Here is an 18,002-nt window from a genome sequence, read left to right on the forward strand (position 1 = left end):
CAGCACCAGACAGCATGAGCTTGGGATATGCCGTATCAGGGTCCAGAGTTACATCCATTGCATAGCCTATTGCTGGATTCTCCTCAGCTCAGCATCATACAGCTTCTCCATCTTTTTACTAAGCGGCTTCTCCAGCTGAGCCACAACTGTCCTCGCAGTCCCCACATGTAGAGACAGATGGACATTGACCTTTGTCCTTGGTGGGTGGCGGTTTGGATGTGACGTCCTGGAGGAGGTGGTGGTGGTCTTTGGTGTGGAAGAGCTGCTTCAGCTCAGAGCTTCACCAAAAGCTGGATATAGGAGGGGCTAGCACCCCTCAAAAATGTAATCGAGGATCTTGGGATCCAGATGGGACCGGCGTGGCTCCAGTTTCGATCTTGACCTTCATGTGGCCAACATGTGACATCATCATCTACAATGTCAGTTGTCTATGACGCATGACTCCAAATCTGAGCAAGGTTTCAGCCCGATCAGAGCCCTGTTAACTTCCTTCATCAAATTGAAGTTAACTAGACAGGTGTGCTCCTCGGAGCATAGATCTAGTTTGTGCAACTGTTTTTATTTGTGGTGCTCCCTATGGGCAGAAGTGAACACGGTTTGACGTGCACTCTATAGAGGCCCCTCAACATGCGATCACAATTTGGGATATGATTGGATGTTTGCGTTCAGCAGTATTGTAATGAAAAACAAGGCCGGAAGTATAGTACGCAATGCCATCATGTCTCTCCAAGCTGATTAGCTGAGCTGGAAGAGGGCGGAGTCTAGTGCTGCGTCCAGTTGATGCTTTTGATGTCGATTCCTTCTTGGACCATCTCCCACAGAGGACTCATGTCTCTCAGTCTTTGAACCTTTTCAATGCATTTGGCCGCGGTGTAATCCACCTCCTCCTTAGTGGTGAACCTGCCAATACCGAACCTGATAGAGGAGTGCGCCAAGTCCTCATCCGCTCCGATCGCTCTGAGAACGTAAGATGGTTCTAAAGATGCAGACGTGCACGCGCTTCCCGATGACAGGGCCACATCGTTCAGAGCCATCAATAGACTCTCCCCCTCTATGTAGGCAAAGGACAGGTTTATACAGCCAGGGAATCTGTGTTCCGGATCTCCGTTCATGATGACATCGGTGAGTCCAGATGTGATCTTCCTCATCAGACGTTCAGCGAGTGTAGATATTCTGTGATGATCGTACTCCATCTCCTGTATGGCAATCTCACATGCAGCTCCCAGGCCTACAGCCAGAGGGGTGGGGACAGTGCCAGAGCGCAGGCCTCTCTCCTGGCCACCACCACTGTGTAGCGGCTCCAGGCGTACTCTGGGCCTGCGACGCACAAACAGAGCCCCTATGCCTTTAGGACCGTATATCTTGTGTCCGCTGATGGACATGAGGTCGACCTTGCAGTCGTTGACGTCAAGGGGAATTTTCCCTACAGCCTGAGCTGCGTCAGTATGAAAATGCACTCCTTTGCTGCGACATAACTGACCTATGGCCTTGATAGGTTGTTTGACACCTATCTCGTTGTTGACTGTCATCACTGACACCAGAGAGGTGTCTGGACCAATAGAGTCCTCTAGGAGCTGCAGGTCCACTAAGCCACTGGACTGGACTGGCAGATAAGTGACCCTGAATCCTTCTGCCTCCAGAACACGGCAGGAGTCTAGAACACACTTGTGTTCAGTTTGTGTCGTGATCAGGTGGCGCCTCGAAGCCTTGTAGAATCTCGCCACGCCTTTGATCGACAGATTGTTGGCCTCCGTGGCACCGCTGGTGAAGATGATTTCTTTGGGATCCGCCCCTATGAGATCGGCTACCTGCTTCCTCGCTTTCTCCACAGCTCTCTCGCTCTCCCAGCCGTAGGCGTGCGTTCTGGAGTGAGGGTTGCCGTAGTGATTGACCTGGTAGGGCATCATGGCGTCCAGCACCCTGGGGTCCACGGGGGTGGTGGCCTGGAAGTCCATGTAGATAGGTCGAAGGTTGTCTCTCTCCAGTTCACCACTCTTTATGGAGTCTTTGGGCTGCTGGTTTGGTCCATATCTGAGTGGGAGGACAGAGAACCTCCTGATAGACGACAGAAGCATCCTCCCCGGCCGGGACATCAAAACAATAGCAAACGACAACAATAATTCAAGTTCAACACAACACGAGTTCTGCAGAACAAGACAGGTTGTTGATTGTCTAAGTGTTCAGGAGAAAATGTCAGTTCAGCATCAAGCCATGTACTTCCAAACTCTGCTGTCATGTTGATGACATCATATTGATGATGTCATGTTGATGTCAGTCTTGTAAGTGGGATGTCGGAAACTGGGATCATGAATGAATTCACAAAATGTGAAAAACATTCACAATTATTTGAGAAAACAAACTTACTGAGTAATTTGGTAGCTGTCTGTCAACATCTATGTTTCTCCTCAGTGCCAAATCACCAAATTATTCAGTAAGTAAACATGTTTGTTTTCTCACATAATTGTGAAGTTTTTTCACACTTTGTGAGTTTTCATTGTGATACCGCTAAATAGGAACTTGAATTTGTTCTGTCGATCCAAGCTGGAACACAATCAATTGATTGATCATAACATGCCTTGAAAATGATAAATGCACATGGCCACGACAAGAAAATCACTTACTGCATATACAGTTCAGATATACCACAGATATCTAAAGAGTATTTATTGTACTAAATACTCTTTACATATCTGTGGTATATTTGAACTTTAAATGATAAAAACCGACAGCAGTAAATCAATTAAGTGGTAATAATGCACCTACATTATTGGGTGCACGATGCAAGGATTGAGCCGTGCTAGAGCAGTTCTCAAAGTGGTCCTTGAGAGTGTACACCTGTACATGCCCGGAGTCAAACTAACACTGAGGATTTTAGTGTAGACTGCGTCGAGATTGATATAGAGTAGGTCCACCTCCTCTGTCAACTCCTTTCCTAGAATGGACCTGGGGCTGATGACCTTCTCCACTATGTCAGGGGTCTTCAACAGGGGGTCTGGCACCCCTAGGGGGTCATCAGAGTTACTACAGGGGGTCACTAATGAACCACTTGATCCCCAGCATTGCATCCCTATTCTAATGAGAATTTAGCCAAGAATAGCAGAACTACTACTTTTTGGCGAAGAGAGGGACAAAAAGCTGTGTACGGAGTGAATGGTCAAGTTTACTAAGTATTGATGGTTTGAGTGGTTAAATGTCTGAAGATACACGTTGATATGAATCTAACAACACTGATGGCAGTGCTGTCAAACAAGTCTATGAAGCCATCTATGACATCTATGCCATGTTTAATCTGTAACACAGTTGTATACAATGTAGTGGGGGTCCCTACTTCATCTATCTCTTAGATACAGGTTTCTTGGTCTGAAAAACGTTGAAGACCCCTGCTCCAGGTCATGATGCTCCCAGAAAGACTCATCATCATCCTCCTCCTCCTCCCAGCAGTATGACTCCTCCTCCTCAGGATAGGGGTCAAAGGTCAAAAGGTCCTGGTACACAGATGGAGGCTGGTACAAAAGCTCGCCACTGGCCACGGGCCGCTGGGACAAGTCCATTTCCTCGGGAAACAGCACCCGGCAGTTTCCATCCTGGTCCATTTCCTCTTGGAGGTTCTGCACCAGGTTACTGATGAGAACGGAACGACGCAGGTCGGGTTCTGCCCGCTTGTTGTATTGATGCAGCTTGACCAGCGACGTGTGCAGCAGTGACTGTCGCTGGATGTTGTAATAAGATGAAGGGTCATCATCCATCCCCGACAAGTCACGCGTGTCACGGAACATCCATTCAGTGCCTGTGTCATCCATATCGCTCTTTATTAGAACTTGGCTATTAAAGGGAAAGATCAACAATCCTAGTATTTCCGTCTCACTAGTGCAGTACCCATTATCAAGGTTCTTATTGGAGGCCAGTTTATGACAGTCATCTATGACATCGGCACAATGACATCAGACATGTCCATATTTGGGCATGAAGAGACAGACAAAGATTTCTGGAATTCATCACTATACTATACTCGGGAATGATGCAAGTCTGGAAGACTGGAACGATGGCCAAACCATGCATTAATGCATGGTTTGGCTACCAGAGAGGCGGCTGTTCATAGCTACTGTGGAGTAAGTACTGCTGTATGGGGGCAAGACATGGACCCTCTTAGTACAACAGGAAAAAGCCCTGGATGGAGTCTACACAAGAATGCTACGAATGGCACTAGGTGTCACATGGATGGACCACATCAGAAATGTGGACCTCTATGGAGACCTACCTTAACGGGTCACGGACAAAGTCAGAGAGAGAAGGATGAGGCTGCAGGGCACTGCATCAGGCACCCAGAACTTGAGGCAAGTAAATTGACCCTATGGGAGCCAACCCAGGGCGAAGCCAGGAGGGGAAAGGAGCGTACCACCTATGTAGACGTGCTGCGGCGCGACACTTGGCTAACAACACTGCAGAGCTCAAGAACCTGATGTTGGATAGGATATTGTGGATGGCAGCGATCCAGGAATCCCGAGTTGGTGTTGGCTAGAACTCACTCTCGCAGCAACTCAACGCTACCATGCATGGTACCATGGTATGGCTACCAGTTGTCAAAGTACCCGTTCTTTTATATCCATATATGGAGTTACATGTCAGGCATGCCCAAATATGGAGCCTAGACCGATCAAGACGTTATCGGAGTATAGGAGATCAGTCTATGACATCAGTACTATGATGTCATATCGATGACACACCAACTTGGGAGATTTCATGGATCATATAGGGCATAAAAGGGACAAAAGGGACACATACACACACACTCACAAAGTACTATGAAAGGATGAGAGGATTTCACGTTAGATCGCCATGATTACTCAAGATGTTTGAGTGAGCAATCTCATGTACTTCTTCTGACATAATGGTCAACCTGGAGCTCCATATATGATCATGGTTGAAGTGGAGCTCCATATATGATCATGGTTGAAGTGGAGCTCCATATATGATCATGGTTGAAGTGGAGCTCCATAATATGATCATGGTTGAAGTGGAGCTCCATATATGATCATGGTTGAAGTGGAGCTCCATAATATGATCATGGTTGAAGTGGAGCTCCATATATGATCATGGTTGAAGTGGAGCTCCATATATGATCATGGTTGAAGTGGAGCTCCATATATGATCATGGTTGAAGTGGAGCTCCATATATGATCATGGTTGAAGTGGAGCTCCATATATGATCATGGTTGAAGTGGAGCTCCATATATGGAGCCACCTGAATCGTTTGAATCTTACATCATATTGACACAGTTAGATTAGATGACATAAACCATATTTGGGCGCAGCTGTAGTGAGAACTCCATATATGGTTATGTCTTTGTGACATCAGTAGGTTAACACAGGTATCCCGCTAGGCACAGTAAAAAAGGACAAGTGTCATAAAGAGAGGGCTAGCTCCCACACTGACAGTTAGCTCAACTCTTCACAGGCAGTTGATGGCGGCAGCTGCTTTAGATAGACCAGGCATTCGATCCGGGTTCCCGAACCCAAGCAGTGGCGGCAGTGGACCAGCACTGACCACCTTCCCGACAGGAGCGGTCACCGGGGCTGGTGTCCTGGGTTCGAACTCTGGCACGGCGCCCGTGCCTATGAACATCATCGCAACCTGGGAGTTAGACCGATCATCCCCAAGCTGTGTTCCAAGGCTTTGCAGTCTCACGTTGAAGAAACTCATTGTCCTGAAAGAAATGGATAAAGAACTCAACTCCCTGTCTATAGCTGTGAAAATACAGGGTTACAAAAGGCTCCTGAGATCACACGAGTATGTTCTCCCACCTAGTGGCCCAATGGAGACTGATCTGGAGCTTCACCTCTCCTTACAGTATCCCCATTTTCTGAAGAGGGCCAACCGACTCCAGATTATGCTGCAGCGAAGAAAGCGTTACAAGCACCACACCATCCTGGGCTACAAGACTTTGGCTGAAGGAGTCATTGATATGACAGATGTGATGCAACACCCGACAGACAGAGAACACATACTTCATCTATATAGCAAGGTGAAGGAGCCGCCAGTGCGTGTGGCGGAGATAACTGTGTACTCTCTGTCCAGCCAACCCATCGACCATGAGGACAGTAGTGGCCGGGCCAGACGCAAGACCAAAACCTCAGACCGCTCCCCTTACATGACCTGTTCAGAGGAAGATGATGACAGTTATTTGTCAGAGCAGGAAGCCAGTGATCTCTATGACGATTTGGTCAGGAAGCTGAAGAAAAAGGTGAGGAGGAAAATGAGCCGTACCTCTCCTATGACCAGGCACCCAAACTTCAAGCAGAAGTTTGTGGCTTTGCTGAAGAAGTTCAAGGTAACTGACGGGGTCCTGGACTTGGACCCAGTAAACCAGACTCAGGAAGTGGAGGAGGACCTGGATTTGCTGTATCACAGCTTGGAGGCATACAACCAGAGTGATAGTGGATCAGAGATGGAGGACAATGAGAGTATCATCAGCATGCCCAGGCCACAACTCAAGCCGTTTTTTGAAGGGATGTCCCACTCCAGCTCCCATACAGAGATTGGACGCGTACACAGCCAAAAGATCCAAGAAAGACAACTGTCCTTCCCTGGTGGAGGATTTCTGGCTGTTGACAAATTTAAAGTGCAAGGGGACAATTATCAATGTGACAGAGTTGAAGACACGCCTGCCATGGAGACAGAGATGGATGATGTTGGTACAGAGCCCGAGGAGGTGAGAAGCAGCTGGGATGTCATTACCGAACTGGCCGACACCACAGTGGGCACACTCAAGACAGAGTCCCAAATGTTACCCAGCAAAGTGGAGAACAAGTGTCAGCGATGGCCCAACAGCACATCCAGCATCTGCGTGGACAGCGGGTGCTCTTCAGACTCCAGAGCACTGGCTCCCAGGATGTCTGTATACGACCAGCTGAATCAGATACTCATCTCTGATGAGTGCTTGCCAGAGAGCATCATCCTCGTCAACACCATGGAATGGCAAGGACGGTATGTAGCGGAGGTGCTCCATGAACAGGAACAGCCCATCGTATCCACCTGCTCTGCTGCCGATGTGCAGGCTGCTTTCAATACTATTTTCACCCGCATCCAGAGATTCTGTAACTGCCATGTGGAGGCCCTGCCCACCATCAAGGTGGCGGTGGTGGGGGACCAGAGCTACCTGAGCACCATCCTGAGGTTTTTCGTGGAGCAGCTGGCCAACAAAACGCCCGACTGGCTCAACTACATCGTCTTCCTGGTCATCCCCATAGGTTCAAACCCCTTGGCTAAGTATATAGCCTCATTTGACAGCAGATTCAACAGCATCTTCATGGACACAGCATGGAGGGAGCTGTTCCGTAGGATGGAACGGCCCACCTCAGTTTGCATCGATGTAGCAGGACGAGTTGTTGAGTATCTGGCTGGTGCTAACGTGTCCCACCAGTTCCCCATCTCAGAAGCCATGCTCACCTACAAACAGAAGAATGTTGACTCCTGTCAGGAATTTGTGCCATTTGTGGATGTTGTAAAGGTTGGTATTGTGGAGCACAGCCTCTCGACCTCAGTGGACCCGGACGATGCCATGGGGGGTAGTAACACTGGCATTCTGTCGTCACAGACTCCCCCGTTGGCTGGCCTGTATGGTAAAGAGATAGGGAGTCCACTTTCTCAGTCCCCTTCTATCTCCACAGGCCTCTCTGGAGCAGGTTGTCCATGCACCGGTGGTGAGGTGATGGGGCTCCAGGTGGACTACTGGACATGGCAGGGCCCAGAGAAGAAGAAGGATGGAGAGAAGAGAGATGTGCGGAAAAACACCCTGAAAGGAAACTTCTGCTCTCTCCAAGTCAGCAGACTGCCCTACGGCGGCACCGGCTGTGGCGAACTCCCCCCTCCTCCCAGTATGGCTATGACTGTGGTCACCAAGAACAAGAAAGTGATTTTCCTCAGCAAGAAGCTCAAGGAGAAAGAGATGGACACTAAGAGCCAAGTGATCGATGGTATTAGCAGGTTAGTCTGCACAGCCAAGCATCAGCACACCATGCTGAAAGTGATTATCGACGGAGTCGAGTGGAACAATGTCAAGTTTTTCCAGATAGCCGCCCAGTGGCCAACGCACGTCAAGCATTTCCCTGTGGGAGTCTTCGGTTACACTAAACCCATGTGACCATATCCACTGACCACCCCTGCACTCATAACGGGCATACAGAGAAAGAGCGGTAACCCAACTCCCTGGGCCTACTAGAGAAACCTTACTCCCTCCAGCGGGTCCTTGATGGAGTTCCAGGGGGTCCCCAACTGGATTCCCTATTTTGAAAGTTACTGCACTGCTGCCTCAAATGTGTGTTTTTTTTACCCTGACCATTTTGCCACATTTTGGTCAAGGTGTTTTATAATTTTGTATAGTTTTCTTGTTATGGACAATGGATAAGCATGATGCTGATGTGTATTGTGTAGTGGTGCCTGTGTGTGAGACCATTTGCCACTGTTTTTTTCAACCCCATATTTCCCTACAATCATACTGTGTACTGTGTACTAACCTAGTCGTAACAATAACAATCTTGAATCGTGGTTGTTTTGACTACCACGACCATCACATTTTTGCAACAATTACATGTGCCTACAAAGACAAATGGTGTTGTTATAGGACACGCTCAAAACAGAAAAGTTGCAACTGGCCTTCTGCATTTGGGGAAAGTGTTAATTGTTTCACAACTAGGCCACAAAAACAGTGATGTATAGGCCTATGCAGTAGCCTAGTTACTATAGTAAGATATTACTTACAAATGATATTTTGCTGTATTTCTGAATATCGTTAACCATTCATTTTCAATTTGGCATTATATTAGAATTAAATTATAGGCCTGTGAAAGTGTTCAAAGGAATTATTACTTCAAACTTGTTTATCCTGCTGTAGCCTGTATGTATGCCTCTCCTGGTTGGATGAACTTAAGTTGGTACCCAACCTGAACATGAACTTTCTGCTTACTAAATAGCTGTATATAGAAACCGGGGGACCCCTGTTACTGAACACTCAATGATTACTACCAGAATAGCCTATAGAGCTATTTAACACTTATTTAAATAAATAAGTAGCCAGAATTAATACACAAATAAATGAACCACTTGCCTGCGCATGCATGTTCAACTGTATTTCTATTGGCAGCCCATTGAAAACAGATTATCTGCCACCATTGTTTGGTGGCACTGAGAACAACAAGTGAATGTTCATTTTATCAGGTGAGTATTTGGACATAATATGCCCATTTAACACAATTACTGCATTATAAATCATAATAATAAGTTATGTTCCCTGCCGGTGTTTACACTAACCATTGAAGAATCACGGCGTCTTAATTGTACCTCCATTTCATGAAAATCCAGCTGAAAATAGTCCCATCGTTTGTTACAGAGTCAAAGAATAATTCACCTGAGCGATGCGGAGAAACAACACAGAGCAGAGCAAGATGGATGTGGCTATATGAAACCTATTTCTGCCTATTTTCCTCCATTTTCCATAATTTGACCACCTGCAGTGGGTTCAGCCAAAACATGAGAGCTACAGTGTGAGGAGAACATAGGCCCAATCTACTGCAGTGCCACCACTTTAGCCAGCTGAGCATGAGGTAATATAACCAGAGTCCACTACTGTAATGGAATGAGGAGTTTAACACACTTCCAAATGGTGTACATTGATTAAGTCACATGAGCATATGATTTTCATTTCTGAACTTTAGCCAACAACAAGTATTTCTTCTTAAAGCAGATTTCAAAGAGCCTCTTGTTATATGATTAGAAAACTGGTTTTATTGATGGCCTCCTATAAACAGCTTTTGTCCCCACACGTCTCATGATTTGCGTTGCCATTGACAACGAAAGGGGAATTCAAGTCAAATGTCCGCTAAATCTTGTCCCCACAGGTCTCAAGATTTACCATTGACAATGAACTGATAAATTAGGTGAAATGTCCGCTAAATATGACGTAAATTAAACATCAAAACATTAAACGCCATTGACATTGAAGGGAAAATGTACGTCACATGTAAACGAGCAAATCGGCTAACCAATCACAGGCAACAGGCATTCTGATTGGCCAGTACAATGATAAGGGCGCCCCTCACTTCACACGGGTGTGATTTTTTCTAAGTCTATTTACAGGAAGTAGATGGACTAAATTAGAAGTACATGACACACCAGAGCATTCTGTGAGCGGTGCTAGCCCCTCCTATGCACAGCTTTGTGTGTGTCTGTAGCACGGAATGTGATGATTTGATTGGCCGATGTATGATGATAAGAAGAGCACCCCTCACTTAACACACGTGTGATTCTTGAGGGGCGCTAGCCTAGCCCCTCCTATAAACAGCTTTTGTCCCCACACGTCTCAAGATTTGCCATTGACAATGAAAGGGGAATTCAGGTCAAATGTCCGCTAAATCATGGCCTCACACGTTCAAGATTTGCCATTGACAATGAACGGACAAATTAGGTCAAATGTCTGCTAAATATGACGTAAATTAAACATACAAACATTTAATGCCATTGACATTGAAGGTAAATTTTAAACTGCAACAGGCATTGTGATTGGCCAGTATGAGATGATGCATGATGATAAGAGCGCCCCTCACTTCACACAAGTGATTTTTAAGGGGCACTAGCCCTTTCTATAAACAGTTTTTGTCCCCACACGTCTCAAGATTTGCCATTGACCACGGTAAGATAATTCCAGTCAAATGTCCGCTAAATTTTGTCCCCGCCCGTCTCACGTTTTGCCATTGACGATGAACGGAGAAATTACGTCAGAAAAAAAAAAGTAAACGAGAAAATCAGCTAACCAATCACAGGCAACAGGCATTCTGATTGGCCAGTATGAGATGATACATGATGATGTATGATGATAAGAGCACCCCTCACTTCACAAGAGTGTGATTTTTATTTTCCTTTTGGGAAGAGGGCACTTCATGCTGTCCAGAGAGCAAAAGGGCCGGTGATCTAGCACCACCCCGTGGCTATCTGTGCACGTGCCCACCGTCCTGCCTCTCTCCTCCTTGTCATCTCTCAACAACTTTCCTTCCTCTCCATGATGGTCCTCTGAGTGGAGAACATCTTACCTATGGACACCTGTCTCTGTATGAGGGCCAGTGTCTTGTATCCGTCCTCCATCAGTTTCTGGACAGTTTGATAATCCTCGACTGTCCGTTTGGCTTGAAACGCATCACGCACCCTCCTCAAAGCATAGGTCCTGTAGTTGTATGAGGGGAATCTCCTGCTCTCTCTGAGCAACATCCTGTACAGAGACAGAACCTGTGTTCTTGTGGATGATGGCATTTTGATTAACTTGTCTGTCGTGAACAACAAGCGTCTTGTGCACGCTGCCACAGGCCAGGGAACTCAATATCCAAATACTGTTACGGTATCCTCCAGAATATAACCTCAGAGCATCACCCCTCCAGGCTGTGGGATCAGAGTAGGTCCAGTGTTGTTCTTCATGACTCTAGACTGGCCTCTAAGTACTGATGTCACATTGATAATGTCATATCGATGACATCAGTCTTTCCCAAATATAGAGTTCAAACCCACAAGCAGAGATATGCTCTCCACTGAGGCTATAGCCGTCTGTCCGTCTGTCTGAGTGTCGGCCGGTGTGTCCAGAGCTAATCTCTCAAACTGCTGGATTGATCAGTGCCACGTAACATGCCCATATATGAAGTTGTTTGGGCCATTACGTTTGTATAATTGGAAGTAGCTAATTTCTATTCAGAACCAGCTTTGAAAGTTCAACAAAAAAATCAGTAGGGGGTTATTTACCTCTCTTTGATTCAAGTAATATGATAGAGCACTAAGGCTGTCTTTTGTGTGTGTGTTTGTGTGTGTGTGTGTGTGTGTGTGTGTGTGTGTGTGTGTGTGTGTGTGTGTGTGTGTGTGTGTGTGTGTGTGTGTGTGTGTGTGTGTGTGTGTGTGTGTGTGTGTGTGTGTGTGTGTGTGTATATAGGCTACTGTGAAATGGGTTCTGATAGCGATTGTATCCCGGCAACAATAGGTCGGCCGGGTACCGGTTCTACACAGGATTTATTAATTTTCACTGTTGGATCTCCATTTAAAGGAGTATAAAAGTCAGTATTACGTTACTAAGCTGTCTGAATATTTCTTTCCTATAGCCTCTGTTTGTATTTCCATACTTGGAGAATGTGCTGTATTTGAGACATGAGAAACTGGAGGCAAGGAGTCTCAGTCGCACAAGTGACTTCACAGCCATATTTGGAGACGTTGACAGAGTGGTGACGTTGACAATGCATCTCTACCAATCACAATGTGAGTTCGGAACTGACATCCCCACCTCAATATAAATGCTCGCACAATAGGTTGAACCTATAGTAGTTAGCAATCAGGAGATAATTTCAACCCTGATTGTTTTCTCAACATGCAGTCAAAGCTTCCTTTCAAACAATAGAGAGGAGATTAATATGAATATTTGTCTAACATTGTGTGGGTTTGAGAGTATAATCCTGGATTAAGAATATCAGTAAAATATCATGGAGAGAATGTGCAATAATTGCATGTACGCTTTGTCTAATGTTTGTGTAGCCTTCCCTCAGCATGCTACATGCAGCGGTGTACCAATGTACTGGCAATACATCCCTAGCAGCAGTGTTCCCGCCCAGACCTTCTGCAGTATAGATAGCATGGCCACTGCGCCAACCTTCTGGGACGTAAACAGAACACCAGCACAGAGCCTACTACAGCTGAATGATAGCAGGAGGTTTCAGGATTTAGCAAGGCTTAAAGATGTATCTTCCATTAACAGCACCCCGCTTCTAGCAGGATTCCATGCTCAGAGAACAAAGTTGCCACCCACATATACTATGCAATCTGGAAACCAGCATCAATACCACTGGAACAGCAGCAGCACTCAGTACTCGCGATTCCCCTTCAACAACCCACCCCAGGAGGTTGACAGCCTGGCCATGATGCCCAACCACTGGGACATAAGCAGTACCACTAACAGCCCAGCACAGAGCCAGCTAGAGCTTTGTGGCAGAAGCTTTCAGAGCAACAAAGATGAAAAGATAGAAAGCAGCCCAACCCCGGCACCCACAGAGAAGGAGGAGGAAGAGGATGCAGAGATGGAGGAGACGGAGCAGCTGGGACATGTAGAAATCTATACTGACTACAAACCTTCCAAATCCACCATAGGAATCGCCCATCCGGACATAGTGGTAGAGACCAACACACTATCCAGTGTCCCTCCACCGGACATCACCTACAACCTCTCCATACCAGAATCCATCATCAACAGTGGCCAGTTGTCAGCACTGCAGCTCGAGTCCATCATCTATGCCTGCCAACAGCACAAGATGATCCTCCTCAACAACCAGAGAGCAGGCTTCCTAATCGGAGATGGTGCAGGGGTGGGGAAGGGACGCACCATTGCCGGAATAATACTGAATAACTACCTGAAGGGAAGGAAGAAGACATTATGGTTCAGTGTATCCAATGATCTGAAATTCGATGCGGAAAGAGATCTCAAAGACATAGATGCATCCAATATTCCTGTTTATGCCTTAAGCAAGATTAAGTATGGAGACATAGTTGCCTCAGAAGGAGTCCTGTTTGTGACCTATGCTGCTTTGATTGGAGAGAGCCATGCAGGAGGGCAGTACCGGACCAGGATCAAACAAATCCTGGATTGGTGCACGGCAGATTTTGATGGAGTCATTGTTTTTGATGAATGCCACAAAGCAAAAAATGCCTGGATGAAGAGTATTTGTAAGGCCAAGATGGCCAAGGCTGTGCTAGACCTACAGAACAAGCTGCCACAGGCTAGAGTGGTCTATGCCAGTGCCACAGGTGCCTCTGAGCCAAAGAACATGATCTATATGAGCCGACTAGGGATCTGGGGAGATGGCACACCCTTTAAAACTTTTGATGACTTCCTGCACGCCATTGAGAAGAGGGGTGTCGGTGCAATGGAGATTGTTGCCATGGATATGAAAGTGAGTGGCATGTACATCGCCAGGCAGTTGAGCTTCTCAGGTGTGTCATTTCATGTCAAGGAGATCAGCCTGGACGATGACTTTAAACTTGTCTACAACAAATCTTGTCAACTGTGGGTGGAGGCTCTGCAGGTGTTCACGTGCGCAGCAGACGAGCTGCATCTGACTAACAAGAGGCATATGTGGGCACATTTCTGGGGGTCCCACCAGCGATTCTTCAAATACCTTTGCATCGCAGCCAAGGTCGACTATCTGGTGGAACTGGCCCAGAAAGAGCTGGAGGCTGGGAAGTGCATAGTCATTGGACTGCAGTCCACAGGGGAGGCCCGCACCAGACAAGTCCTGAATGAGAATGGCCACGTCGACAGATTTGTTTCACTTGCAGAGGGTGTTTTCCGAGCCCTGGTCATGAATCATTTTCCCTCTGAGAAAATGAGGGCAGGACATAAGAGAAAACATAAGTCACAGGGCGGCCAGCCCAAGCAAGCTAAGTACACAGAGGACAGAGGTGGTGTCATCTTCAGAAACTACGACAGCAGTGACTGGGACAGTATGGACATGGACTCCGGCTCCTCACCAGACTCCCTGCTAAGCCACGACGATGTCATGTTCAATATCCACTCTAACTGCAAAACAGCCAGGATAGAGGAAATGAAGCAGGGCCTTCTCAACAAGATATTCGAACTGGGAAAATACCTCCCTCTCAACACGCTGGACGAGCTCATTGATAAGTTTGGAGGACCAGATAAAGTCTCAGAGATGACGAGCCGTAAGGGTCGTGTGGTGCGGCAGCCAGATGGCAGCATACACTATGAGTCGCGGGCCGAGCAGGGCCAAAACATCGAATACATCAACATCAAGGAAAAAGACCGCTTTATGAGCGGAGAGAAGTTGGTGGCCATCATCTCTGAGGCAGCCAGCTCTGGTATCTCCCTGCAGGCAGATAAGAGGGTGAAGAACCAGAGGCGCAGGGTCCACATGACCTTGGAGCTGCCCTGGAGTGCAGACCGAGCCATACAGCAGTTTGGTCGCACACATCGGTCCAATCAGGTAATGGCCCCGGAGTACGTCTTCCTTATCTCTGAACTGGCTGGGGAGAGACGCTTTGCCTCCATCGTGGCCAAGAGATTAGAAAGCCTGGGTGCATTGACCCATGGGGATAGAAGAGCCACTGAGTCCAGCAACCTAGTTAACTACAACTTTGTAAACAAGTATGGTACCAAGGCTCTGGATACAACAATCAAAGCAATCCTGGGTCACATAGAGAACAAGGTACACATGCCGAAAGGCTACCCCGAGGATGAGGCCAAGTTCTTCAGTGCCATGAAGAGTGGTCTGGTGGATGTAGGCATCTTTTGTATCAAACGCTGCAACATCAATAAGTTCTTGAACCGGATACTGGGCCTGGAAGTAAACAAGCAGAACTATCTCTTCCAGTACTTTTATGATAACTTTGACTACCTAATTGAGAAGGAAAAGAAGGAGGGCAATTTTGACATGGGAATCCTAGACCTTGCCCCTGGTAATAATGAGATCTATGAGGAGAAACAGGAGACTTTCCTGACAACAGGATATGCTCAGGACGGACAGGTTGTTTTGTACAAGATTAGCGTGGATAGAGGTATGCCATGGGAACAGGCCTGTGAAAAGGCAAAGAATGTCAGCTGCACTGATGAGGGATTCTACTTATCTCACAAGCTACGAGGTACACAACCATGTGTACTGCTAGCAAAGCAGAGCCCAGGTCAAGGTAAGTATTGTGTGGTGTACAAGCCCAACATTGGCAAGCAGGTCCTCCCTGAGAGCCTAGACAGCCTGCTGCAACGTTATCACAAGGTGACTCCAGACCAGGCAAAGGCAAGCTGGGAGAACCAGTTCACCTTCTCCTTCAAGAAGTGCAGCCATGCCAACTGGAATGGGAGATGCAAGAAGATTGAACAGGGACAACACTGTATGCACGGCATGCGCATCCGTCAGTACCACGTGCTGTGCGGCACTCTGCTGCATGTGTGGAATCGTGTGGCTGACGTGGTCTCCGGCATCAACAGCTCCAGCATCCTGCAGATAGTTCGCCTCAAAACCAGACAGCATAACAAGCAGGTTGGCATTACAATTCCGGGGAACTGCATAGCCCAGGTGCGTGAGAAGCTTGTGGCAATGGACAAAGAGGTGCGTAAGAGACGCAAGTTGAAGGAGCGCCAGGCTCTGTGGGGTGACTTTGTGAGGAGGGGAACAAACATACTCATAAACCAACTAAATGGAAATAGTGGCACTCAAATAAAAGGTGAAAGACTGGCTCAGACTGCTCTGAAGAAGGCTCTGCCGGAACGCTTCAGCGTTCGCAAATAAACATGAGAAATTGCATCTGAGCCAGTCTTGCATCTCTCATTTTGGAGTGCCACTTTTTCCATTTAGTTGGTTTACGAGTTAAGATTATATGTATATTATATATATATATTATGTATATTGGGATGCGAGAGATTAAAATAAAACACTGGTTTCAAGTGTCTGTGGCCTAATGCATATCAAACCGGGGTGTCTTTGAAATGAAAGAGGTTGAGAATCACGAGGGACATGAATATGTACAATAATAATATGATTGTACATCTAAAGGCCTATTCATAGTCTGGATTTTCGGTGGTGAGGTGACCACCGCTCCGGTGGTGAGCTGACCACCGGAGCTGAAATAACGTTGACCGGTGGTGAGTAAAAACAGAGAGAAGGGCTGGAGCGGTGGTGGTGGTTTGCTCTTCACCGCGGCTCGTGAAGTCATGTTGTAGTTCGGTGGTCACCTAACCACCGACAATCCAGACTATGAATAGGCCTTAAATGTTCTTGTTGATCTTCAGTGACCTCTGACACTCGGTTCTGATGTCTAACATAGATCCAAGATGAAATTGACCAGGATGGGAAATGTTTATTTATTTTAAACATTGGTGCCAACTCATACTTCAAGATAATTTTGAGCGTTCCTAGCCACCCAACACTTTTCTATTTGTGTAGCACATAGTCTATTAGTCTATTTCAGCACGGTTACTGTGGTTGCTGTGTCTATAGTTACTGTGTCATTACCTCATCTCCTTGTCTATATTAACCCCTGCATCAAACGCACCGCTCACTTCACACTGGGTGTGATCTTTTTATTGTGGCATGACTCTGTTGGGAGGGTCTAGCCTACTATAAGAGAGTCTGTCTCTGTCTGTGTGTATGTATTTGTTTTTCGTGAGCTAATCTCAGAAACTTTTTTTTTTCAAAAGCGATTTTCTTTCCCCGACTCAAAACGATTATCAATTCAAAATCATTCTCGATTCAATACATAGGATTTCAGCACAATCTACTCCAGTCTTCTGGCATGAAAGCAGAGTACATTTAGTAAAAAGCTTTTATATTGTAAAGGTTATATAAACGGAATGATGTAAACACACAAAGGTGAATCCAAGACAACATTCAAAACGTTTTAACTTCTGACTGAGTCTGACACTCGTTTACGTTTTCTCACTCAGTTACCAGAATACATTCAAGTAAAAACTTGAAATAAATACATTAAATGTATTTATTTTACAGCAGTTTTTACCAAATTTTGGTAGGCTTAGGCTAGCTGGTAGTAAAAATGCACACATGTACGGTATGCAGAAACCCATAATGTATTACATAGACCTGTATAACTCAATCACTTGTTTTAGTGCACAGAGACTAGAGACACACACTAAGGCCCAGGCTACACGTATATGGATCTTTTGCAAAACGCACATTTCTTTGTGCGTTTGGGCCTTTCAGCCACACGCAAACGGCGTTTTCGGCCACTCAAACGGAGGTTTTTGGAAACGGATAAATAAGTGAAGATTTTCGAAAATATCCGGATCAGTGGAGCTGTGTAGTCATGCGAAACGGAGCTTTTGAGAAACGATGATGTCACCGCTTATTAGCGCATATCATTTTTACTATAATTAGGTGTGAAATGCAGCTTGTGCCTGCATGGAAACTACACAGATATCTATTCAATTGTTCATGTTTATATATCACTGTTAACAACTTAT

General features: G+C 46.3%; 4 protein-coding genes across 4 annotated transcripts; 2 read left to right on the forward strand and 2 right to left on the reverse strand.

The window, feature by feature from the left end:
• Window positions 1–761: 761 nt before the first annotated feature.
• Window positions 762–3,800, reverse strand: LOC306919915 (cysteine desulfurase-like; the record flags this gene model as incomplete). The annotated part of the gene is made up of 2 exons (XM_079496473.1): window positions 762–2,031; window positions 3,511–3,800. 2 exons carry the CDS (start codon window positions 3,798–3,800, stop codon window positions 762–764), a joined length of 1,560 nt encoding a protein of 519 aa, XP_079352599.1.
• A 1,662-nt stretch (window positions 3,801–5,462) lies between these two features.
• Window positions 5,463–8,141, forward strand: LOC306923454 (phosphofurin acidic cluster sorting protein 2-like; the record flags this gene model as incomplete). Its single annotated transcript, XM_079501555.1, has 1 exon — window positions 5,463–8,141. One exon carries the CDS (start codon window positions 5,463–5,465, stop codon window positions 8,139–8,141), a length of 2,679 nt encoding a protein of 892 aa, XP_079357681.1.
• A 2,888-nt stretch (window positions 8,142–11,029) lies between these two features.
• On the reverse strand, window positions 11,030–11,299 carry LOC306919922 (LYR motif-containing protein 4B-like; the record flags this gene model as incomplete). The annotated part of the gene is made up of 1 exon (XM_079496486.1): window positions 11,030–11,299. One exon carries the CDS (start codon window positions 11,297–11,299, stop codon window positions 11,030–11,032), a length of 270 nt encoding a protein of 89 aa, XP_079352612.1.
• Window positions 11,300–12,834: 1,535 nt separating this feature from the next.
• LOC306919929 (protein strawberry notch homolog 2-like) lies at window positions 12,835–16,314 on the forward strand (the record flags this gene model as incomplete). The annotated part of the gene is made up of 1 exon (XM_079496497.1): window positions 12,835–16,314. The coding sequence occupies one exon, from the start codon at window positions 12,835–12,837 to the stop codon at window positions 16,312–16,314; it is 3,480 nt and encodes a 1,159-aa protein (XP_079352623.1).
• Window positions 16,315–18,002: the final 1,688 nt, after the last annotated feature.

This window comes from Electrona antarctica (genome assembly GCF_951216825.1).
Source record: "Electrona antarctica genome assembly, chromosome: 1".
Taxonomy (NCBI): Eukaryota; Metazoa; Chordata; class Actinopteri; order Myctophiformes; family Myctophidae; genus Electrona; species Electrona antarctica.